The sequence below is a fragment of the Chiloscyllium plagiosum genome, unplaced genomic scaffold (assembly GCF_037043375.1).
Source record: "Chiloscyllium plagiosum isolate Xiang-an unplaced genomic scaffold, Cpla_swu_hap1 HiC_scaffold_3, whole genome shotgun sequence".
Taxonomy (NCBI): Eukaryota; Metazoa; Chordata; class Chondrichthyes; order Orectolobiformes; family Hemiscylliidae; genus Chiloscyllium; species Chiloscyllium plagiosum.
The window spans coordinates 109,666,699-109,693,270 of NW_028270141.1; the positions used below are offsets into that span (position 1 = coordinate 109,666,699).

General features: G+C 39.9%; 1 protein-coding gene across 2 annotated transcripts in view; it reads left to right on the forward strand.

Annotated features, from left to right (window-relative positions):
• Positions 1 to 26,572, forward strand: part of phip (PHIP subunit of CUL4-Ring ligase complex) — a 200,247-nt gene that overhangs the window by 83,424 nt on the left and 90,251 nt on the right. For both annotated transcript variants that reach the window (XM_087982461.1, XM_087982466.1), the window contains exons 9-13: positions 999 to 1,099; positions 11,367 to 11,437; positions 21,254 to 21,354; positions 23,923 to 23,963; positions 25,537 to 25,635. In XM_087982461.1, coding sequence (XP_087838587.1) covers positions 999 to 1,099; positions 11,367 to 11,437; positions 21,254 to 21,354; positions 23,923 to 23,963; positions 25,537 to 25,635 — 413 coding nt within the window. The remainder of the gene's footprint in view (positions 1 to 998; positions 1,100 to 11,366; positions 11,438 to 21,253; positions 21,355 to 23,922; positions 23,964 to 25,536; positions 25,636 to 26,572) is intronic.

Below are 26,572 nucleotides of genomic sequence, written 5' to 3' on the forward strand. Positions count from 1 at the left end.
GGAGATTCAAAGGTGGCAACGCCTTTGATTGTCAGGGGCTGATGGTTAGATTCTCACTTTTTGTACATGATTATTGCTTGGCATTTTTGAGGCTCGAATGTTCCTTGCCACATATTAGCCCAAGCTTCAGTATCTGAGGAGTCATGAATTTGTGAAGGCTGTTCAGTCTTCAGTGAACATCTCACTTCTGACATCTGTTGGAGATCATTAGGAAAGAACTTAAAGATGGTTTGGCCTGAGGACCTCCTGCAGTGATGTCATAGAATTGAGATGGTTGACTTCCAACAGGTACAAACATTGCTGTTTGTGCTAGGTGTGACTACAAGTAGTGAAGTTTCCACAGTGCAGCCTAGCTTTGCTGAGGGTTCTTGATACCCTACTGCCACATGTTGCCTTAATGTCAAGGGCAGTCACTCTCACCTCACCTCAGTTCAACACTTGGCCATGCTTGAACCAAGGCTATAATGAGATTTAGTAGCCGAGTGATAGAAACTGAGTGTCAGTGAGAAGGTTATTTTATTGCAGGTGCCATTTGATAGCACATTGATAACCCCTTCCATGACTTTGCCGATGTTTAAGAGTGGATTCATTGGGTGGGAAGTTGGATCTGGCTGAGTTTTCTTTTAAAATCCTTCCAAGCTTAATACTGGGCCATTTGTGGTGTTCCACTGTAATCTTCACAGTTAATTTGGACTGTCCTGAACTCTCAATTTAGTGTAGTGTGAAATGATTTATTTATTCACACCATCGCTGGTCACAACACTTCCTCCCTGCATCCTCAATCATTAGTTGTATTATTAGTCAAAATATTGTAAGCTGTAAGTGCCTGAAAATGACTGCAGCTGAATCATTGTTGGGCAGCTAGTCAGAAACTAAGCTGCCTTATTAGCTGGTCCACATAATCACCTGTTTCTGTTGATGCTCATAGCATATTTTGACAATAGAATGTGCTTTAGTATGTTACCCAGTACTAACATTTTAATGTTGTTAATTTTCAGTTTTCACCAATGTGCACTGGATCTTTGAGGTTCCTGTCTTCCACAGGGGCAGATGGTACAGTTTGCTTCTGGCAGTGGGATGCTGGCATGTACAAATTTAGGTAAGTTAATGAGCTATACTTTTAAGGCAAATTATGTTATGTGCTTGATTGTTATTAAATATTTTGGAATTTAATTTATTCAGTGTCTTGAGTTCTGCCGAACTTAATGAAATTGATTTCATGCATTATTTTAAAGCTGTTTTTGTTGTAATAATTATTGAACTATCCTGATGTGAATTGAGCAATTTCATTAAAAAAAACACAGGATGCCTTTTCATTTGAGAAATTCAATTTCAATATTTTTCACTTGTTCAAAGATTGTGTGTGTCATTGGTAAGTTCAGACTTTTATTGACAATGCTTAAATGCCCCTTGGAAAGGTACTGATGAGCTGACCTCTTGAAAACATGTTTGGCCGAACTGGTCCTCACCCTTAACAATTTCTCCTTTTGAATCCTCCCACTTCCTCCAGACCAAAGGGGTAGCCATGGGCACACGTATGGGCCCCAGCTATGCCTGTCTCTTTGTTGGCTACGTAGAGCAGTTGATCTTCCGTAATTACACCGGCACCACTCCCCACCTCTTCCTCCGCAACATTGATGACTGCATTGGCGCCACCTTGTGCTCCCGCGAGGAGGTTGAGCAATTCATCAACTTCACCAATACATTCCACCCTGACCTTAAATTTACCTGGACCATTTCTGACACGTCCCTCCCCTTCCTGGACCTCTCCATCTCCATTAATGACGACTGACTTGATACTGACATTTTTTTACAAACCCACCGACTCCCACAGCTACCTGGATTACACCTCTTCCCACCCTACCTCTTGCAAAAGTGCCATCCCGTATTCCTAATTCCTCCGCCTTTGCCGGGTCTGCTCCCAGGAGGACCAGTTCCACCACAGAAAACACCAGATGGCCTCCTTCTTTAGAGACCGCAATTTCCCTTCCCACGTGGTTAAAGATGTCCTCCAACGCATCTCGTCTACATCCCGCACTTTCGCCCTCAGACCACACCCCTCCAACCGTAACAAGGACAGAACGCCCCTGGTGCTCACCTTCCACCCCACCAACCTTCGCATAAACCAAATCATCCGCTGACATTTCCGCCACCACCAAACAGACCCCACCACCAGGAATATATTTCCCTTCCCACCCCTTTCCGTCTTCCGCAAAGACCATTCCCTCCGTGACTACCTGGTCAGGTCCACGCCCCCCCTACAACCCACTCTCCCAACCTGGCACTTTCCCCTGCCACCGCAGGAACTGTAAAACCTGCGCTCACACCTCCTCCCTCACCTCAATCCACGGCCCTAAAGGAGCCTTCCACATCCATCAAAGTTTTACTTGCACATCCACTAATATCATTTATTGTATCGTTGCTCCTGATGCGGTCTCCTCTACATTGGGAAGACTGGACGCCTCCTAGCAGAGCGCTTTAGGGAACATCTCCAGGACACCCACACCAATCAACCACACCGCCCTGTGGCCCAACATTTCAACTCCCCGTCCCACTCTGCCGAGGACATGGAGGTCCTGGGTCTCCTTCACCGCCGCTCCCTCACCACCAGACAACTGGAGGAAGAATGCTTTATCTTCTGCCTCGGAACACTTCAACCCCAGGGCATCAATGTGGACTTCAACAGTTTCCTCATTTCCCCTTCCCCCACCTCACCCTAGTTCCAAACTTCCAGCTCAGCACTGTCCCCATGACTTGTCTGGACTTGTCCTACCTGCCTATCTCCTTTTCCACCTACCCACTCCACCCTCTCCTCCCTGGCCTATCACCTTCATCCCCTCCCCCACTCACCCATTGTACTCTATGCTACTTTCTCTCCACCCCCACCCTCCTTATCTCTCCTCGCTTCAGGCTCACTGCCTTTATTCCTGATGAAGGGCTTTTGCCTGAAACGTCGATTTCGAAGCTCCTTGGATGCTGCCTGAACTGCTGTGCTCTTCCAGCACCACTAATCCAGAATCTGGTTTCCAGCATCTGCAGTCATTGTTTTTACCCTATTTCATAGCACAATTAAGAGGTAACCACATTGCTGCGGGTCTGGAGTCAAGTTAGGAATGGCACATTTTCCTTCCCTTAAAGGACATTAATGAATCAGAGAATTTTACAACAATCAGATAGTATTTTATTTCAGATTTTAGTTCGTCAGTGACATGCTGCGATTTGAAATTTTAATCTTTGAACCATTAGTGAAGGCTTTTGGGAGTGTTATCCAGGGTCGGAATTATTATGCTACTATACCTCCTTCCTTAAAAAAAAAACTAGTGGGACTGGTGGGCAGCAATTAATATCCCTTTGAATGGATTTGTAGTCTACTTTGGAGGTGGCTGAGCCTAGGAAATCATACATACTGGGTAATTTGCAATAAAATTCAAAAATAAAGTCAAAGGGCTGTTGAATGAGTATTATTTTACTCTGTTATAGAGGGAATACTTTGAACAAAAGTACATCCTGTCCTTATTCATAAAGAGGAAAACACAATTTGATTTCCTTTCTGAGGGTGATAATTATGCAAATGTTTGTTTATTTGGTTACCTTTTCATAAAGGACTACGCATTCACACAGGGGTACAAATTAGCAGCTCTTCATCATGTTCTTGTCATTTTTTCAAGCTGCTTGAATGCACTATTTCTCCCAAAGAATGGATGTACATGTAAATGGAAATTGTTAATGTACAGAGTGGTGCTTCCAAAAAGAAAATGAATGAGAAATGCCTACCTTCCACCACAAGTACATCCCATAATACAAATTCAAAGGCAGCTGAGTGAGATTCCAACTCTGATATAGAGCTTTTGTTCTCATGAATGGTGTGTCATCATTCTAAGTCTGTTGTTTGCTGATATTCTTGTCCCATTACATTCTCACAATGACACTGATAATACTTCACAGATGGAAGTTAATGGTATGAAATATTAATGTTAAAATGGTTAGTGGTATAGGGATAAATTTCAAGTAGACTCATGAATTTCTGATTAAATTTGAGTTAAAATATTGCAAATCAGTCAAAAAGATAACTCAAGTCTGCACATTTTGTAAAGACCAAAATGATGAGCATCTGCACTTGGAAAGAAAATTTTGTTATGGACCAGGCTAGACCCCTTCAAAACATTTCAAGAAGGTAGCCCAGATCCTAACTTTGCTAGTTGTTTCAACCAGGAGTATCGCAGATATTCCAGGAGGGATGCAGCTGGTCAAACCACTTAGTTTGAAACAAAATAGAATTTATTTACAAGATTACTGAATGAAACACAAACAAAAGAGAACAGAATACAAAATAACTTAACCTATCCGAAAACCCAACAGATCATCCCAACGTAATGATGCTGTTCCAAATACCTGTAACAATCCCCATAAATCCCCATGGCACAAAAGGTAAAATCAAAGATGGGGTCTTATAGGAGAGATATCAGAGAGAGAGGTGGCAGCATGGAACACCCTCTTCTATGTAGCTGTTTCTTGGATCAGCAGCCTCAAAACTGCCTGACTGCTTTCTGTGAACAGCCAGAATTTGCCAAAACCAGAGAAAAGCTGAACTGGGAGAACTGGCCACACCCTTTGCGTTGTACAAGTGGTTTTTATAAAAACTTGAAAGCCTTTTTCCTGAGGCAGTATCTGTTAGAAAAAATCAAATTGGCCCTAAATCCCATCCAAAGCCAGACTTTTCTGAATTGTTGCTTTCACAACCTCTCTGGAAAAAGAAAGTCAAGGATAGCAAAACCTTGTTAAATGAGCAGGAAAGGAAAGCATTTCCATTCTCAACCAAGTCAATTCCCAAGTCTCTAAGGTATCTTTATTTGAATTAAAGTATCCTTGAGTAGTTTCCTAAGGGTTTACATCTCAGAAGGATGCTGCTTAGTTCACTATATCTGTGCTACAACCATCTAAATGAATCTAACCTCCCCTTCTTTTTCCCATGCTTAACCTGTTCATTACAATTGTCCAACTGTTTAAAAAAAAATTTTCCTTTCACACGTAATAAATTTAAAAACCTTGATTTAATCTCTGCTTGGCCTTCTCTGTACCAGTAGAAATAATTTATTTTTAAAATTTTTGTCATAGTTTCTTATCCTTGAAGAGTTTATACTGTGTACTTTTCTGGTTTTAATGTCCCTTCTGCAATAGGGTGGCCAGACTTGCACACAGTAGTACAACTGTGACTAATGTTTGGTGGAAAAAATTCTAATCCTGATGCTGATGTATATCCTACTTTTTGTAAAACCAATTCAATGTTCCTCTTTTACATTGCATTTACTTTGAAGGCTTTTATTGGCTTGCACCTCCAAGTCTCTGTTCCTCCTCACCCTTTAGTGTCATTTGCTTGAGTATATTCTCTATGGTTTCATGCCTCATTTCACACTTCTTTAAATGGAAGCTGCTGCCATTCCAGCATCCTGTCCCTTTGTTCCTGAAGACATCCAGTCCACCTTACTGCTTGCACTACGTATATGTCATTACTCTCCAACAAGAGTGACTTTAATCATCTCCCCATGACATTCTACATGCAATATGTATGTAAAAATATGAATTGGTAACAAGATAAGATTATTCTAGCCTGTAGGAATGGTGGCTTTGAGCCTTCTTGAAAAATTGCAGTCTTTGGGAATTAGCTACACCCATAGTGCTGCTGGAAGTGAATCCAGGATTTTGACTCCGTGAGAGTGAAGGAACAGTGATATTGTTACAAATTAGGATGATGAGTGGCTTGGAGGTGAGCAGTCTCTAGCCTCCTTTGCCCTTCAAAGGAACATGGCTAATTTGATTGTGGTCTCAGGTCTACATTCCTGACTGTGCATGATAACCTTTGCTCCCTTGATAGTTGAGAATCTATGTACATTTGTCTGAAATGTATTCTATGACCCTGCCTCCACTATTGTTTAAGAGAGAGATTTCCAATGTCTTGCGATCTTTTGAGAGGAAAAATCCTTCTCATCTCCATCTTAAATGGGAGAATAAAATCAATAATTTAAAGTAATGTTAAATATAAATGGCATTACCATTGCTAAATCTTTGCTATCAAAACACTGGAGGTTACCTTTGATCAGAGACTGAACTGGATGAACCATGCAAGTACTGTGGCTACAAGAACAGGCTGGAAATGCTGTGCTGAGTAACTCACTCCCTAAAGTCTGACAACCATATATAAAGCATAAGAGAAGAGTGTGCTGAAATACCCCTCCACGATCCAGAACAGTGCAGCTTGCTTGATTAGTACCTCATGCACCACCGTCAACATTCTCTCCTTTCATAGTGGCAGCAGTGTGTACCGTCTGTGGGATGCACTGCAATAACTCGCTAAGGTTCCTTCAACAGCTGCTTCCAAAACCATGACCTGCACCATTTAGAAGGGCAAAGGCTTTCAAGCTCACCTCCAAGCCACTCATCATCCTAACTTGTAACAATAGCACTGTTCCTTTACTGTCACTGGGTCAAAATCCTGGACTCACTTCCAGCAGCACTGTGGGTGTACCTGAGTCTCAAAGACTGCAATTGTTCAAGAGGGCTCAAAGCCACCATTCCTAATTCATGAATACAGACCAGATTAGAAGTTTTCCTAGTTTGTCAAAGATCTATGAAATAAGAGTTTGGCTGGTTTGAAATTTTTAATATCCATTGGTGGGTTCTGAGACTGTCAACATAGATAAAACCTGTTTGAAGAGAGTTAGTCACTATACTAATTAATCAACATCTAAATTTGTACAACAAGCATTGCTGTAATGTATTGAAATTATGGTAGACACTTAGTTCAACATTAGTTTCTACAACATTAGTTTATAAACACTAACATTATAAGTATAGTAAAAATATTTAAGATATGGGTGTAATTTGACACATTGCAATATCTCATCAGTAGTTAAGATGTTATAGATTTTAATGAGTTTATGGTTCAATATTGCATGTGATTTGGATGTACCTGAATTACCTGCTGCATTCCTTCTTCCTGTGCAACTGATCTCAGTTTCAAAATACATCATTTTCTTTCTCAAAATGTGATAATATGCCACAATCCTAATAGTAATCCTTGTGGATTTATTCTTCATCTGTTGACGTTAGTTCAGTTTACCAGTAAACACATATTGCTTGAATACTGAAATTTACGATTCAACTCTTAAATCTCTATATGTTTTCCCTTTCTGGCCTGAATTGATTCTCCTTACCATTTTGTGACTTCTTTGACTGTATTTTCTGGCACTCCTTTTGAATATTTGATTTGGTTGATTTCTGTTTTGTCTAAAGTATTCTCTGCCCTAATTGGCTGTTTGGGGCTGACTGCCTTTGTCTAACTTGGCACTGAGAGAGGTTTATTGAACAACCTTCGGTATTCTAAATGTCACTGAAAACTCACCTTTTTGTTCGAATTTTACAGTCCAATTAAGAAAGTTTGGTTAGTTATCTCTGCCCCATCAAATGTGACAGTTTTGATCGACAAATATATAGAAATTATGGATGGTCAATTTTCACATGTTTAATTGAAACAGATTATTTGATCTTTAGTTAGAGAGTTTTGAGAAGATTTGTTGCTCAGGTTGAGGTTTTGAATGTAGGTTTGCTCGAGGCTGGAAGGTTCATTTTCCGACGTTTCATCACCATACCAGGTAACACCTTCAGTGAGCCACCGGACGAAGCACTGCTGGTGTTTCCTGCTTTCTATTTATATGTATGGATTTCCATGGGTTGGTGATGTAATTTACTATAGTGATGTCATTTCCTGTTCTTTTTCTCGAGGGTGGTAAATGGGATCCAAGTTTGTTGATAGAGTTCTGGTTGGAATGCCATGTTTCTAGGTTTTAATTTTTAAATTTATCTGTTACAAAAATCCAAGTCTTTAAAGCCATATCTGCTAATAAGCTGATGAGATGCCTAAAGAAATTGGTCTTTTTATTAATTACCTGTTCAAACCACTGTTGACCATGTTTATAATCTTTGCATAGAGAATAGTGGCACCCATCTATTTGTTGATTTACATTTGAATGCCTCTGAATGTTTGCTTACTCATGGAGCTGACTATCCAAATTCCAATGTTACTGTCTTTTTCAGAATTTCATAATGTGAGTCAGTGTCCCAAAAATCTGTTACGTTTTAGGAAAGCACTGCTACAACAGTATACAGTTTGCATAAATTTGATTAACTTGTCAACTAAATACTTGCTATTTTTCCTTGGGTTATTCAATATGACATTGAATTAACTGCCTCCTGCTCTAAATCATTAAATGTGCTTAGTTAGCTCAGTGCATCATTGCTGTGATGTGAAGCAAATTAATGTAATGATGCAAAGAGAGTGATTCATGGACCTAGCTCTTTATCAATTGTGTAGCTGTCGAATGGGTATCAAACCTAGCGCAGGGACCATGCTGCCATTTGTCTTTGCTTCTGTTGTAAATCAATTTGGAGTATGATTTCCAAACAGACTGTGTGTTCTTCTCTGTTTATATGTGTGTGTGTGTGTGTGTGTGTGTGTGTGTGTGTGTGTGTGTGTGTGTGTGTGTGTGTGTGTGTGTGTGTGTGTGTGTGTGTACTGTCTGACATTTAAAGTTGTGTTTCCATTTGCTCATTTACTCTCTTGGTGCAAATTAGTGTCACCCATTAGTAAAGCAATGAAGTTTGTTGTACAATATAATGATATTATAGTCATCATAGTCCTACTTGACAATAGGCTGCTCTCTCATTAGAGACCATAAGACAGCAGCAGAAATTAGGCCATTCAGCTCATTCAGTCTGCTTCGCCATTCAGTTATGGCTGATAATTTTCTCAACCCCATTTTCCTGCTTCCTCCTGTAACTTTTGATCCTTTTGGCAATCAAGACCTTATCTATCTCTGTTTTAAACACACTCAATGACCTGGCCCTCACAACCTTCTGTGGCAATGAATTCCAGAGATTCACCACTCTCTGGTGAAAGAAGTTTCTCTTTTTCTCCGTTCTGAAGGGTCTTCCCTTTACTCTCAGGCTGTACCCTCACGTCTGAGTCTCTCCTGCCAATGGAAACATCTTTCCAACATCCACTCTGTCCAGGCCATTCAGTATTCTATAAGTTTGAATCAGATCCCCCTCATCCTTCTAAACCCCATTGAGGAAACTGAGTCCTCAAACGTTTCTCAAATGTTGAGTCTTTTATTCCTGGGATCATTCTCATAAACCTGCTCTGGACCCCCTCTCAGGCCAGTATATCCTTCCTGAGGTATGGTGCCCAAAATTGCTCACAATACTCTAAATGTGGTCTGACCAGAACCTTTTAAAGCCTCAGAAGTACATCCCTGCTTTTATATTCCAGTCCTCTCGAGACAAATGACAACATTGTATTTGCCTTCCTAACTATCGACTCAACCTGCAAGTTAACCTTAAGACAAACCTGGACTAGGACTCCCAAGTCCCTTTGCACTTCAGATTTCTGAATTTTCTCCCATTTTAATAAATAGTCCATGCCCCTATTGTTCCAAACAAAGTGCACGAATTAACACTTTCCCACATTGTATACCTCTACTGTACCAATATTGCCACTTCTTTGTGCACTTCCTCCCCGTCTAAATCTTTCTGCATTCTCCATACCTCCTCAATACTGTCTGCCCCTCCACCTAGTTTGTATCATTTGCAAACAAAGCCATAATGCCCTCAGTTCCTTCATCTAGATTGTTAATGTATCAAGTGGTAATTTGTGGTCCCAACACTCACCCTTGTCGAACACCACTAGTCTTTTGCTTACATCCTGAGAAGGATCCTTTTATCCCCACTCTCTGCTTTTTCCCATACAGCCAATCTTTTATCCGTGCTAGAACTTTGCCTCGGACACTGTGGTCCCTTATCTTACTCAGCAGTCTCCAGTGTGGCACCTTATCAAAGGCCTTCTGGAAGTCCAGATAGATAACATCCATTGACTCTCCATGGTCTAATCTTCTCATTACCTCCTCAAAATATTCTAGCAGATTTATCAGGCATGGCCTCCCCTTGATGAACCCATGCTGACTTTGCCCAATTTTGCCATGCAATTCCAAGTATTCAGAAATCTGACTGACTGGTGGTGGTATAAGCTCAGGGTCACCCCACACCTGAGGGGTGAGGTTGAGAAGAAATGGTAACCTGGAAATTGAACCCACAATGTTGGCATCACTCTGCATTGCTAATCAGACAGGATGCGAGCGTAAGAGGTACAGTTAGTAAGTTTGCAGATGACACCAAAATTGGAGGTGTAGTGGACAGTGAAGAGGGTTACCTCAGATTACAACAGGATCTGGACCAGAGGGGCCAATGGACTGGGAAGTGGCAAATGGAGTTTAATATAGATAAATGTGAGGTGCTGCATTTTGGGAAAGCAAATCTTAGCAGGACTTATACACATAATGGTAAGGTCCTAGGGAATGTTGCTGAACAAAGAGACCTTGGAGTGCAGGTTCATAGCTCCTTGAAAGTGGAGTTGCAGGTAGATAGGATAGTGAAGAAGGCGTTTGGTATGCTTTCCTTGATTGGTCAGAGTATTGAGTACAGGAGTTGGGAGATCATGTTGCGGCTGTACAGGACATTGCTTAGGCCACTGTTGGAATATTGCATGCAGTTCTGGTCTCCTTCCTATTGGAAAGATGTTGTGAAACTTGAATGGGTTCAGAAAAGATTTACAAGGATGTTGCCAGGGTTGGAGGATTTGAGCTATAGGGAGAGGCTGAACAGGCTGGGGCTGTTTTCCCTGGAGCATTGGAGACTGAGGGGTGACCTTATAGAGGTTTACAAAATTATGAGGGGCATGAATAGGGTAAATAGACAAAGTCTTTTCCCTGGTGTCGGGGAGTCCAGAACTAGAGGGCATAGGTTTGGGGTGAGAGGGGAAAGATATAAAAGAGACTAAAGGGCAACATTTTCACGCAGAGGGTGGTATGTGTATGGAATGAGCTGCTAGAGGTTGTGGTGGAGGCTGATACAATTGCAACATTTAAGAGGCATTTGGATGGGTATATGAATAGGAAGGGTTTGGAGGGATATGGGCTGGGTGCTGGCAGGTGGGAATAGATTGGGTTGGGATATCTGGTCGGCACGGACAGGTTGGACCAAAGGGTGTGTTTCCATGCTGTACGTCTCTCTGACTCTATAACTCTATAACAAAGTTCTCAAAATTACCTACAGTCTGTTTTGATAATAACGCAATAGTTAGTTATTGTTCCCATTGCCAAATTTTACATTGAATAATATTAAACATCAGGTTGAGGAAGAGGGTAATGATTTTCAAAGTAAATGGAAAATGTGTTACTTATTAGAGTTATGTATTAGGTAAGTTGGTAAGAACGCAATTATTCTAAATTTTTATTATCATTATGTTTTTAATACAGCCATCGGCCAATTAAATTTACTGAGCGACCAAGGCCAGGGGTTCAAATGATCTGTTCTTCTTTCAGTGCTGGTAAGTGCCACCATTCTCGGGCTGAAGAAGTTTCTCCTCATTTCCATTCTAAAGGGTCTTCCTTTTACTCTAAGACTGTGTCCTCAGATCCTAATCTCATAATTTAAAAAAAAACCTTAATTTAAAAAAATATATGTTTTAATAGTGTTCTGACTCTAGATAATTTAAGCTGTTTTGGTAACATTTTTCTAGAAACTATAGAATGGTGCTTGGTTTCAGGTGAATGGTTCAATAGTTTAATTTTTATTTTGTTGCTGAAGATAATGCAATTAGTTTTATGGAATATTCAGAGATGAGGAGTTGTGAATTTTGAATCTGAGATAGGTAACCTTTGGTCAAGCAAAAAGCACTAAGGGAAATGGGCCACGGGCAGGTATGTGGAATTAGGCCATTGATTAGCCATGATCTCATTGGATGGTGGAACAGACTTGAGGTACTGAGTGGCTACCTCTGTTCTTATGTTCCGATGAACCTCTAAATGTTTCATTTTGTTGAAGATACTACATAAATATGTGTTGTTACAGTGTTTTTGTTATTTCTTCCCCTTTTGGTTTTTAAAATGTATTGATTAGTGGGATGTGGACATTACTGGCTAGGCCAGCATTTATTGTCCGTCCCTCGTTATAGAGTCACAGAGCTGTACAGCATGAAAACAGACCCCAACTCATTCATAGATATCCTAATTTAATCTAGGCCAATTTGCCAGCATTTGGCCCATATCCCTCTAAACTCTTCCTATTCATATACCCATCCAGATGCCTTTTAAATGTTGTAATTGTACCAACCTCCACCTCGTTCTCTGGCAGCTCATTCCAAGCACTTACCACCATCTGCAAGACAAAGTCGTCCCTTGGGTCCCTTTTAAATCTTTCCCCTCTCACCTTAAACCTATGCTCTCTAGTTTTGGACTCTCTCACCCTGGGCAAAAGACCTTGGCTATACACTGTATCCATGCCCCTTGTGATTTTATAAACCTCTACAATGTCACCCCTCAGCTCCAGGGAAAATAGCCCCAGCCTAATCAGCCTCTTCCTTGTGTTGCCCTTGAGAAGGTGGTAGTGAGCTGCCTTCTTGAACTGCTGCAGTCTCCCATCTATTGGTTGACTGACAATGCCATTAGGGAGGGAATTCCAGGATATTGACCCAGTGCCTGTGAAGGAATGGCAATATGTTTCCAAGTCAGTTCGGTGAGTAGTGTGGAAGGGAATTTGAAGGTGATGGTGTTCCCATATATCAGCTGCCCTTGTCCTTCTAGTTAGAAGTGGTCATGGATTTGGAAGGTGCTGTCTGAGGATGTTTGGTGAATTTCTGCAGTGCATCTTGTAGATAGTACACACTGCTGCTACTGAGCATCATTGGTGGAGGGAGTGGATGCTTATGGATATGGTGCCAAAGTTAGCTGCTTTGTCCTGGATGGTGTCAAGCTTCTTTAGTGCTGTTGGAGATGTGCTCATCCAGGCAAGTGCGGAGCTTCCATCACACTCTTGACTTGTGCCTTGTCGATGGTGGACAGGCTTTGGGGAGTCAGGCGGTGAATTACACGTCTCAGTCTTCCTAGCCACTGACTTTCTCTTGTAACCACTGTGTTTATGTGGTGAGTCCAGTTGAGTTTCTGGTCACCGCCAGGATGTTGATGGAGATTCAGTGATGGCAACACCATTGAATGTTAAAGGACCATAGTTACATTGTCTCTTATTGGTGATGCTCATAACTTGGCATTTGTATGGCGTGAATGTTATTTGCCACGTCAAGCTAAGCCTGAATATTGTCCCCATCTTGTTGTATTTGAATTTGGACTGCTTCAGTATCTGAGGAATCATGAATAGTGCTGAATATGGTGATCATTGGTGAACATCCCCACTTCTGACCTTATGATGGAGGGAAGGTCATTGATGAAGCAGCTGAAGATGGTTGGACTAGGACACTACCCTGAGGAATCCCTGCAGAGATGACCTGGAGCTGAGATGACTGACCTCCCAACAACCATGACCATCTTCCTATGTGTCAGGTATGTCTCCAAACAACAGAGAGTTTGTCCCTTGATTCCCATTGATTCCAGCTTTGCAAGTACTCCTTGATGCCAAACTCAGTCGAATTCAGCCTTGATGCCAAGGGCTGTCACTTTCACCCCACCCCTGGAATTTAGCTCTTTTTTTCCATGTTTGAACCAAAGCTGTAAAGAGGTCAGGAGCTGAGTGGCCCTGACTGAATCCAAACTGGGCATCACTGAGCAGGTTATTGCTGAGCAGGTGCAGCTTGATGGCACGGTTGATGACACCATCCATCACTTTACTGATGGTCAAGAGTAGATTGATTGGGCAGCAGTTGGCTGGGTTGGATTTGTCTTGCTTTTTATGTCCAGGACATTTCTGGGCAATTTTCCACATTGTCGGATAGATGCCAGTGTTATAACTGTACTGGAAGAGCTTGGCTAAGGGAGCAGCAGATTCTGGACCACAAGTCTTCAGTGCTATTGCCGGAATGTTGTCAGGGCCCATTGCCTTTGCAGGATCCAGTGTCTTCAAAAGTTTCTTGATATCATGCGGAGTGAATTGAATTAGCTGAACTCTGGCGTCTGTAATGCTGGAACCACTGGATGTGGCTGAGGTGGATCATCCACTTGGCACTTCTGGCTGAAGGTTGCTGTGGAAGTCACAGCCTTACCTTTTGCACTTGTTCCGGGCTCACCTCCAGAAAAATGTGCTGTTGCATCTATGGACCAATTTCTACTTCAGTCATTTGCATATTGAACACTATTAGTGAGTTGACAGTAGTTAAATTAATTTTTTGAGGCTGTTAATGTCTTCTGTATAGAAGATGGAAAACACCTGCTGTGCAGAGTTATATGTTATTCACTGACAGTTTTTTGTGTTTTATTTTAAGAGCAAATGTCTATCAGGACCAGTAGGTGACATCTGCTTTGGTTTTGCTAAGACCATTTCTTTTGTTCTTATTTTTAATATGGTTACAAAGAACTTGGATGGAAATTGGCTGTTGTGTTGTGATCCCAGCAGATGGTAAAACTGGACAAGTCTGATCCCAGAATGAAACCTGTCTTGATAGACTCTTAAGTTTTACTTTTTGCAATTTGGTTACTATATTCACAGGAGGCTACCAATGTACTTTTAGTAAAAGACATTATCAATTACATTAGGAAAAAAAGTCCCAAACTGTTTTACACTCTTGATGTACTAATTGAAAGGTTGTCATTAACAAATATCAGAAATAAACATTCAATCCTTTTACCCTCAACAACAATCTCACATGTACTCAAACCTCAGTAAAGGGTCACCCCCTTTCTACATTTAAATTCTTTTTAGTGGCTGCACTTGGTTTCTTTTAAAATATTTGTGCATTCACCTGATGGTGTAGCAAATTTCTCATCACAAGTCCTTTAAATTAACTGATTTTATGGCTAAATTTATTTTTAATGTGGACGCAAATTGGACTCCCACATTACTTCCACAGCCGTCGGTTCCTCAAGCTTTATCTTACTAACAGTAAACCAGTTATGGTAGCTCTTCAGCTCTCATTGTTTGGACACTGCTCAGTTAATAGCACTTTTTCTACCATAGACCTGTCTTCTCTGACAGAAACCTGAACTCTACTAATCTTCTGGGTGGTTCTTTCTTTCTGAAAAGAATCTCTGTATCTCTATCTTTTCCTGTCACAGGACACCTCATTATGAGGCAACAAAACTGATCAATTTTTAAAATCTCTTTTGCCTTTTTCTCTCAAGTACTGAACTGCTTATTGTTGGATAGAGAATTCCAAATTCTCACCTCCCTCTAAGTGAAGAAACTTGGGGGCTTATATCGGTCTTGAGCGGCCTGTACCTGAGACCATATTTCTGATTCTACTGTCCAGCTAGGGAAATATCTTATCCACATCTATCCTTTCAATCCTAATCAGAATTGTGCAAATTTCATTGAAATCACCTCCCATTCCTCAAAACTTCAAATGCAGGCCTAGTTTCTTCTGCCTCTTCCTAAGATAATCCTGCCATCACAAGGATTAATCTAGTAAACTTTTATTGCGAGTTTATTCTTCCTTAGATATGAAGATTAAAGCTGTACACAATATTTCAGGCACAGTATCACCAATAATCCATACAATTGCACCAAGTCTTCTTTACTTTAAATCCCATTGCATTGAAGGACAGAATACCATTTAATTTTCCAATTGCTTGCTGCATTTGCATGATCATTTTTAGTTTCTCTGTTTCTCATTTTAGATGCTTAATTTTTCTGTTTTTTTCCCTTTACATTCCATCAACAAACTGAGAGGATGTTTGGGGAAGATTCAAGCAAACTTTTAAACGGACTTTGAACTGTTAGTTGAAGGAGTGAGGGATTTGGCAGAGATGGTGGATAACATTAAGTCAGTCAAATGGGTCACTCTTCGGTCCCGTTTCCTATTCTATACCTTGGCAGAATTTCCATGGTAGAGTCAGAAATCAGGAGTTTGGGGATTTTCTGAAGTCGCGCTTCCTCTTCCTGATCTGATAGTGCTTTCCCATGCTATTTTGCCAGTGGAGAAGTGAGCATGAACTGGAGTCGAGACTTCTGACTCGAGCAGTAGGCCCAGGTTGGAAACAGAGGCAGGCTGATGACAAGGCATAGGATGTGAAAAGGCCTGCTTCTGCCAGTGAGTCATGGTCTCAGTTCTGGAGATGGCTGTGAGGGCCCTTAACCCTCCTTTAATCTGATCTCACCCTGCTAACCCCTCCCAACCTTCTATTGTTATTCTTCTATAATAATAATGCCCCATACTAATGTGGAAAAGTCTTTGAGAAACTCATAAATCTGTCAAATCTAAATACGTTACTTCAATATGTGTGTTTAAAACAAAAATAGTAATTCTGTTGGCAAGTCATAAATCTGTCAGTACGACTAAGCTCACAATCGACTTGACAACTGTGTCAAGCAGGATCTGTTGGTTTCAACTTTGGCCAGGCTTTCCAAAGTGAATTTTAGTAAGGAGTTCAAAAGCTCCAAAGCTGAATTCAGTAAATCCCTGAAATCAGCCGAAAGCTCAGACATCTGTTAAAACTTTAAAACAACTAAACAATGGCTGAGCTTATCATGAAGGAAAATATTAAAGCATGTGGGACAGTTCACCAAATCAAATCTAAACTTCACTGTTATGCAATACAAAATAGTTTTTTTTTCTGTTGATAATAAACTTTTATGTATCTGAAGGCCTTTTCACAATTTTTTACAAGATAATAGTTAAAGTACCTAGTCTGAACAAAACCCTACTATCAATTGCTATTTAAAACATATATACTTATGACTTGTTGTGAAGTTCATAACTCCATTTGAACATATGCTTGAAGTCCTGAATGGCCCACCTCAACACAGCTGGCAATATTGAGACACCTGGATGTGGGGTTACAAACTACCCACTTATACCGAACCAATCAAAATTACCATGATTGAAATAGAGGTGAGAAATCCAGGAATCATATGCTACCTACCATTTTTAAAGACCACGTCATGAGGTTTGCTCAGCCCTGGTCTCCTTTCTTTACTCTGTCCTCTCTCATTATGGTTCAACTGTCCCCAGTCTTTATCTGGTCCTTTCGTTTTCTCGTCATCCTCTACTCTCTCCAGCTCTTCTTTCAAACAATCATCTTTTACATCATTTGTTAAGATCATACCACATCTAATAATGTGAACTCCTGGCTTGTGCAGTAAACTTTTATTTTCTTCTATTCTACATACCTTTTTTCCCTACTTTGGCTTTATTTGGTGGTACTCTTAGTTTGTACTTCTTATCCAGTTCTATGGTAATTGGTTAATATTACCCCCATCACAACCCTGCTCTGTTGTTCCTTCTCATTATTTTTCAAAATTGTTCCTCAAGTTAAGCCCTGTGCGCCCCCCCCACCCCAGTTTACATCAATCTGGATCATACAGGTAGACAACCCTTTATCCAAAATCCTGAAATCTGAAAAGCTTTCGGAGGTTTTTTTTGTGAAGTTTTTTTTTCTCATTAACAAAGTTGTTTGGTGCACAAACAGTGAATCCAAATCCACACCCACTCGATGTGTGTCACTCAGATGACACGTGGGGTCGTGGCCCAGCACTGGAAGGCCTCAATTTAGTCTCAGGGCCGGTTTTACTCTGTGAGTCAGCTCCTCCGGTAAGAATTTTTAAAATTTCACCATCAAACTGTCACTTATTTTGAAAGTCGAAAAATTCTGAATTCTGAAAACCAGCTGGTCCCGAGCATTTCGGATAAAGGATTGTGCACTTGTACCAATTATTTGATGTGCCAGTACCCTTCACAACTGTACCCTGGTACTGGCACAGTTGTGAAGGCCATTCCAATGTTATAGCATACTGTTTTTTCCCCCTGTTTCAGTCATTGTGACATGCATTCAAGTCTCTAATCTTATCTACCCTGTACCAGTTTTCTCAGTAATTCAGATTTATTACCTTAGTGGTTCAGCTCTGTAATTTAGTTGCTAATTATTTGCTGTACTTTGTATGTAAATCTTTTGTGCACAAATATGCCCAGATCCCATTGTTCAGTATTATGCAATAGATGGAATGTATTTGGATATCCAGAAGCATTCAATAAGATGCCATATAAACAGTTATGACACAAAATAAAACTGCATGGTATTGGACTTGACATATTAGCACAGAAAGGTGATTAGCTAATTAACAAGAAACATGAAGGCATGATAAATGAATTATTTGTCAACCTATAGGGGAGTGCCACAGGGATCAATTCTGGGGCCTCAATTGTGTAAAATCTCTATTTATAACATTGATTAAGTTACTTTACTCAGAGAGTAGTAGGGGCTTGGAATGGCCTGCCTGCAACAGTAGTAGACTCGCTGATATTAAGGGTATTTAAATGAGCATTGGACATGCATATGGATAATAATGGAACGGTGTAGGTTAGGTGGGCATCTTTCGCAGGTTGGTGCAACATCGAGGGCCGAAGGGCCTGTAGCGCGGTGTAACGGTCTATATTCTATGTTCTATGTTCTAGTTGTTCATTCCCCTCTGTAGGTTCTTCTTTAGTCCATCCTATGTTTTCAATACTCACGTGAATCACATCAAATAGCTTTCAAGGTACACACTTTTGGCTGCAGGGAACAGGATCTATCTATACATTCTTTAAACTCTGTACATCTTAATGACTCCTTGCCTCGCAATGCCATGGTCAGCCTGTTCATTCTCCTTGTTCTCGTCCATATAAGTTGCGAGATCTTTGAACCTTATGACAGTTGCAGGACTGAGGCTCCCCCATTCCAGTCTTCTGAGTTGCCATGCCTGCTTCACTTGTAGCTACACCTTTCTGTACCTGACAAAATCTGAAGTACCTAGCTTAAGATGTGTGGCATAAAGTGTTCAGGTAACCTTTTCCCCTGTGTGACACGTGGCAGTGTCTGAAGCTTTTATTCTGTTTCACTAACTCTGAGCTGAGGTTCCTTGAGCTGCAGACACTTTGAGTTGTGGCTGTCATGAATCGCACTGGTGTCCATCAATTACCACATGCTAAAGTTTAAAGACACTACCTGTTCTACCATCTTTATGTTTTATTATTTTAACCTAAGTTTCTAATCAACCTGTTCAGAGATGTTATTACACATCTCTGGAGCAGATGGAACTTGAACTCAGGCCTCCCATCCAGGAGTAGGGACACTACCACTGTGCCACAAGAAGGCCTTCCTATCAGCTTTATTGTGTTTAATGTAATAAATTAGGCTTCCAGTTTAGAAATATCAATCAATTGTTTTCCATGGTCATTCAAAGTAGTTCAATAAGCTAAGCTATAAATGGAATGCAGTACTTACATTCCTTTCCATAGCAGATTAAGATTCTGTCCATGTTGTATCCAGAGGGACTAAATCATAAAAAAATCACCAATTTGAACATCTAATTAAAACTTTGAACACTCTTCAGCTTTTGGAGGTTGAAACAGATGTTATAAAAGGCAATACCCCTTTCTCCTACGGCACTTAATTCCCACCTGCACCAAATTCCCAAATTAACACTGAGGTCTTGTCACACTCTGTACAGGCAAAACCTACTTTAATGGATGATTCTTATCCAACTTGGAACTGCTAACTCAGGTTCCTGCCGTAGTGATTAACACCTATTCAATTTTAGCTCAGCGACAAATAACAGCCAGGCAGTTTTGTTAACTGTATTGCCAGATAGATTCTCATCTGCACCAAATTCAAAAATAGCATTCATACCTCTGACTACTTGGGCTTTGTCGCAACTTGTGCTACCACGCTCGCCTAATCACTTTCTCATCATACCCTTGCCTGCGCTATTCTTTATTTTGTAACATTTCTCTGCTGCCTTTGCTTCTCTTTTCCATGTTTCTCAGCTGATTTTATTTTAAATCATTTTCTTTGCTGTTCTTTCTCTTCCCTTACTCATTCTCTACATCCTTGCTCCTACCCTCCCTTCCAGGTTGATGTAAAACCCCAGTTCTAGTACGAATTGGGAAAAGTAGCAATTTTGATTAAGTGCTAATTTAAAAAGTTCTCCACTGATAATTAACCTTTGAATGAATTAAACTCAATCTTATAAAATTGAAATTCCAGGGTCAGAGAACAGTGATTATCACATGGTTGTTTTTGGAGATAAAGACAATCACGTCCATCCTTTAGGACATTTGGTAGGGTTCTGCAAGGTATGCAGGTGACTCTTAAAAGTTGAACTGAGGATTGGAGCATTGTGCTGCAAACAGGATAGGATCTCACAGATGGTTGAGCTTCTGACTAAAGATTTTCTCTTTGTCTTGGGTTTGCCTAGGATATGCATTTATTTTAGGTCACACCCTTTCTTCCTTTGATGGTCCCAGTTGCAGTTAATTTGGACAAACAACTCCATAATCTGGCTTACTTCCACAACTCATGAACAGTGCCTTCACACTGTACTTGTAACTTACCTTGTCTCTAATTTTTCCTGCTGCTGGATAGACCTTTGAGATCCATGTGGGCCAACCCCTTCTGGAACTGGAAGTGAATACTTACACCTGTTGATCAGTGTGTGTATAAACACCATGCAAATGCTTCGAGAGAATATTGCTTGTGATGCTTTCTTTTGGTTGCCATCAAAGCACATTCCAGATCCAACCTGTCCATAGAGGAGCGTAGTTAGTAAACAAAAATGTTCGGAATTCTGGCTGCATAACCAGCCAGCTCAGTTGTGATTGTCTCAGTATGTTGTTGATGCTTGGTAAGCCAGCTTGATTAAGCACCTCAGTATCTGTATGTTGTTACTTGTTACATTGTTAAAAATTCTCTTTTGTTGATTATACCAGCTCTAAAATTTTCTGACACATTTAGTGGGGACTTGGTGTGCAACTGCAACAACTTCATGCCATGGTAATGATACAACATGAAGCACAATTGCAGGACATATGGAGGAATAGATATTTCTGATGATAAATGCCTGATTTTTCACATTTGACTGCACAGCTACAGATGTCAGAGGTTGTCAGAGTTTCTCCAATATGTCAGTGATACTGTTGGTCTCATCCTCATTATCTCCATGAAATTCAGACCGGGAAGTGACCTCTTCTTCGTAAATTGTGTCATAATTTAAAATTACATTGTGTGAAAGAAAGGGGAGATAAAAGGGATATTTAAACTAGTCTTGTAAAACTGATTAGGATGCTTTGCTGATTCTGAGACTAAAAGTCATACTGAGAGCTTATTCCTGTGTGATCATTACTCTCTATCCTCGTGAGAAAGATCACAGTTAAATAAGTCATCTTCAAAATATTAGTCAGATGTCTATAATGTATGCCTACATGAGTCTGTCTCTTTCATTACAGGTGGAATGTTTTTGGCAACGGGGAGCACAGATCATATTATAAGAGTTTACTACTTTGGGTCAGGGCAACCTGAGAAGATTTCAGAGTTGGAATTTCATACTGTAAGAGTCTTTATTTTATAGGAATGTTAGATGAAATCCCACGTTGAAAAGGAAATGAATGGCATGAACATGAAATAATATAATGAAATATACTTGTAAGAAATGATAAATGTTAAAATCACTGTTATTAAATATGATCAAAGAGTCTTTCAGCTGAGGAGATGAATTTTGGGTTATGTTTGGTCTTTGGAAAAGCTGTCCGATTTAGTCCCTCACTATGCCCTTATTTTCATAACCCACTTCATTAGCCATCATCAAGTACAAGTGAATGTTTTGTGAAATCGCCCATGGAATCCCTTTCCACCAAAACAATCAATTTTGTGAAAACGTTATTCCTAATTTCCTGACTTTTTGTCATTATTTTGAATGTATGATATTCGGTTACCTCCTTACTTCATGGAGAAAACCATACAATTAGTAAGAAAGTATCAAATCCCCTAACAGATTTGAATACATATATTAAGTTTTTACTCCAAGGAGAATTCCAGTTTCTCCAATCACCACATAATTTAAGCCTTTCATCCACAGGAAACCTTCCCTAATCTTCTGTGTATTACTCCTAAAATAAAGAATTGTACACAACACTTGAAGTGAGGCTAATCTGTGATTTGTAAAGAGTGACTTGTTGTTTTTAATTGTTCAGAGCTGCTGCATACAAATCCAACTAAATACCTCATGAGCTTTCTTAAGTGCTTTATCAATTTATCCTGTGACCTTCTAAGATCTGTGAATGTGCACCCATGGATCTCTCTTACAGTATCCTCATATCAGCGCCATTAGGAATAGACTGTCTCTTTCTCTCTGTTGTTTCTTCCAAAGTGCATCACTTCATATTATTGACTTTAAATTATATTTACCCCATGTGACTGCTTATTTCATCTGCCTGTTTTTGATCTCCTAAAACCTGACACTATCCAAATCACCACTTACAATGCTTTCAAGTTTTCTATCACATATTTTAATATTATGCTCCTTGTACCCAAGTCCAATTCATTTATATTTTACTGGTAAAACAATAATCCTAGTACCAATCCATCATATAATCAATAATCTGTTACACACATAAGACTTACTGTGTGCTTACTATTCAGTTTCAAATTAATTCCGAGCTCCTATATTAATGCAGAAAACAGTATGAAAACTGTCAGTATCTGCAGCACCAGTTTCACCTGGTGCCATTAGGCTGTTAAAGGAAGTGTGGATAGAAAAAGACTAGGCTGCTTGTTCTCATCTCAGCCCTGGGGCCAAAGGTAACCATCCAATAAAGCCAAGTTTAACATGTGACAATATAATATTTGAAATGTTTAATTCTAATATAGTTTATACCTCAATGTAACTGATGATTCATACTAAATTCATTTAATTGTCAGTCTTTTAGCTAGGATACCGTAGAGTTTCATGGGGTTATGCTCGACACACCAAATGTTATTGATGTGCTAAAGCAGGACTACCATTCAGCCCTGGTTCTGAAGAAATCATTGTCTTTTTTCAATTTCTTGCTGCCACCAATTTGCCGAGCAAGTGACTTGTTGGTGGATTATACCCCTCCTTGAAAAGGTCCGTTTTTAATCTTTGAAGAACATAGAAACAAGAGTAGACCAGGCTACCTGTCAAGCCTGCCCATCTGTTTTCCCTCTCCCTGTTTTAAGTGGCTATAGGCCAACTATACCTCTTATTATATGTCTTTGGATTCTCAACGTACTTTACCCCTCACTTCCATGAGTTTGAATTCTAATTAAAGTTTTTTCTCTCTTCCCTTATTCCCTCCCTATTTCTTATCCTTCTATTCCTTCTCATCACTATACCCAATGCCCCTCCTTCCTCTTTCCTCTTTTTCTCTCTTCCCCACCAACTCCATCACCGTCATTACAAGTCACTACACTGGTCTGTGCCAGTAATCTAATCTAGCACAGTATTTCATATGAAAACAAAGCTAAGGATTTACTGATTAAAAATATTGAAGTAAACTGCTAGCAAATTACTCCCAGATGTTGAATCTGGGGAAGCCGGGTGGCCACTGGTCAGTGGGGTTTGCTCCCCGTTTGAGAGTGATGTACATGGGAATAATGCACTTTATTAGATAGAATTTCAAAAACAAACATGAGAATTAATTACTTGGACATGAAAATACTTCAGGGAGGTATGTAACAAAGACTCCGAACTGAACCATCTCCATTCTGGGGGTAGGCTGCAGAGCCTTCTTCATTCTTTAATTGCTTTAATTGTGAGTGTGGGAAATGCCTGTGCTGCAGGCGAGTGCTGTGGGCATATAGAAGCTTTGAGCTCAACCTTTTGGTAGACTGGAATCAGTTTGCATCACTTGGAACTGGATAGCTTATTACTGTTAACTTTGCAAAGGGCAATCCTAATGAGAGTCCAACACAATCATGACAAGGAATGATGACAGAAGATCAGTTTGAATATTGGAAGATCCATGCAAAAGTTTACCTATCTAGAAAATGGAGCATCTGAGATACAGACTGATTTATATTATGGGTTTTTAATAAAGAAAGAGACCAGTATGATGATTGCTACCTCACTTTCGTTCCTGTTTATATTTTTTGTTAGGACAAAGTCGACAGTATTCAGTTCTCCAACATGAGTGACAGGTAAGAGTTAAACTTGCCACTTCCTATGCTTCCTGATGTGCTGAACTTGATGCCCTTATACTTCAGACTTCTGAAAATGTAAATTGTTAGAATTATAAGATGTTACTACAGAACAGAAACTGAACTGTCAGCCATCAAGTAAGAATTTTTCCACATATAATCATATATTTATAGAGCACAAAAGAGAGCCATTTGGCCCATTATGACTGCCTGCTCTTTGCTAGAGTAACACAAATCTACTGTCACTACTTCAACACTTTTTGAGCATTTGCTCCTCTGCACTCTTAGAACCCTAATCATTTTTTAAAAAGTGATTTAATTTCTACCTGGAAGATTTCATGGATAGTTTGAAACATTCATGTCATCATACTGTCACTGGACTAGTATTCCAGGGGCCTAGAGTAATGCTGTGAGGAAGGGTCACCGGACTTAAAACATTAACTCTGATTTCTCTTAACAGATGTTGCCAGACCTGCTGAGCTTTTCCAGCAATTTCTGTTTTTGCTTCTGTTTTACAGCATCCGCTGTCCTTTCAGTTTTATTTAATGCTCTGAGGACATAGTTTCAAATCCTGGATGGCAGTTTAAATTCAGTTAATAATTCTGGAATTGAAGATTGGTCTCCATAATATTGAGCATGGAGCTATAATTGATTTCATCTGACTCATAAATGCCCTCTGGGAGGGGAATCAGCCATCCTTTCCAGTCTGGCTTACATGTGAGTCCAGATCAGTGGTAATGTGGTTGACTCTTAATTGCCCAAGAAGTGGTTTAGAACGCCACTCAGTTCACAGGCAGTTAGGAATAGGCATTAAATGGTGTCCTTGCTGAAGATACCGAACACCTAAAAAATAATTTTTTAAAAAAGCACTTATTACTCACCCTCTGTGTAAATATTTTTGACCTCCTTTATTAAAATATTAAAATGTTATGGATAGGTTGAAACCCTATCCTTGTTTAAGGTTTTTTGAAGTGTTTCTATTCCATGTTTGAATTAAGGTTACATTCTCTTTCCTACCACTAATGTTATGCTAACTATTCTATAGTTCCTTAGGTTTATTATATTTTCTGTTTTAGATTAGATTAGATTCCCTACAGTGTGGAAACAGGCTCTTTGGCCCAACCAGTCCACACCGACTCTCTAAAGAGTAACTCACCCAGACCCATTTCCCCTCTGACTAATGCACCTAACACTATGGGCAATTTAGCATGGCCAGTTCACCTGACTTGCACATCATTGGACTGTGGATGCATCCGGAGGAAACTCACGCAGACACGGGGAGAATGTGCAAATTCCACACAGACAGTCGCCCTAAGCTGGAATCAAACCTGGGACCCTGGTGCTGTGAGGCAGCAGTGGTAACCACTGAGCCACTGTGCAAATATACAAATAACGTTAGCTGTCTGCCAGTCTGTTAACACAATTCCATTTTCTATATTTTTCATATGTCACCTCCCTAAACAATTAGTAAAGTCACCATAGTCCTGCCAGACCATAGGGCTGATCTCTCATTAGAGAGATAACCGGTGGAGGTATATGTAAGTTACATGTGAAGTCTTGACTCTGTTGGTAGGTTTGTTAGTGGAAGTCGAGATGGGACCGCAAGGATCTGGCAGTTTCGACGGCAAGAGTGGAAGAGCATTTTACTGGATATGGCTGTTAAACCAGCTGGGTGAGTAACTAGCTCTATCTGCACACTGACTTTGCTCTGTACTGAGAAGAATTATTGCTCTGACATCCTGGACATTAGTCCAGAAATATGCTGTTTTGCAAATTATGCAGGCAAACTGTAAAAATAGTTTCTTTAACATATTTCATGAAAAACCAGCACTGAAAAGATTTCCAGATCAGGCTTTTGGCTTGAATGTGTGAGAAACTGCTGATGTAGAAGGTTCTGAGTACATATTATTTGAAATTAGTAGTCAGTGGTATGATTGGAGCGAAACAGCATGTGAGAAATAGCAAGAATGTAGATGTATCTCAACAGTAACAATTGTTTTTGTTTTGGTAATGACCTAATTGGCTATCAATCCATATGATTGACTGCATCAGGAGTCATTTGATCTTATGTGATCTGATGCTACTTCACAAAACGAGTCAATTTTTATTGCTATTGTTATCCAATAGAATCCAATTGAATGTTTTTTTGTAGCTGATCAATAACAGATTCTGAAAGAACAGACCTGTTTTGTCCATTGTATTCACTATCAAAAGTGAAGCCATGACTTGATCCCAAATCTTCGTATCACTGCAATTGCATTGAACAAATCCAGTTTCATTTGTTTTAATTTGATTATAAATACTAAAATTTCAATAATTAAAAAAAAACAAATTTTCAAATCTTAACTGGTAGAGTATTTTACATTAACTGACAATACTTGGCAGCAATTGGTGCCAAACATAGTATTACGTCCGTGTTTGTTTGTGTCTGTCTCTAATGAGAGAACAGTGCTATGGTCCACTGGGATAGTGCAACCTTATTATATTTACTCTAGTTATTGTTCATTGCTAAGGTCAACTGGTCATTCTAGTATCTCATTGTTTTAGAGCCGATGTCAGTCTGTAACAAACCTTTCTCAGAGTATGAATGGAACAGGGACATTATCTAG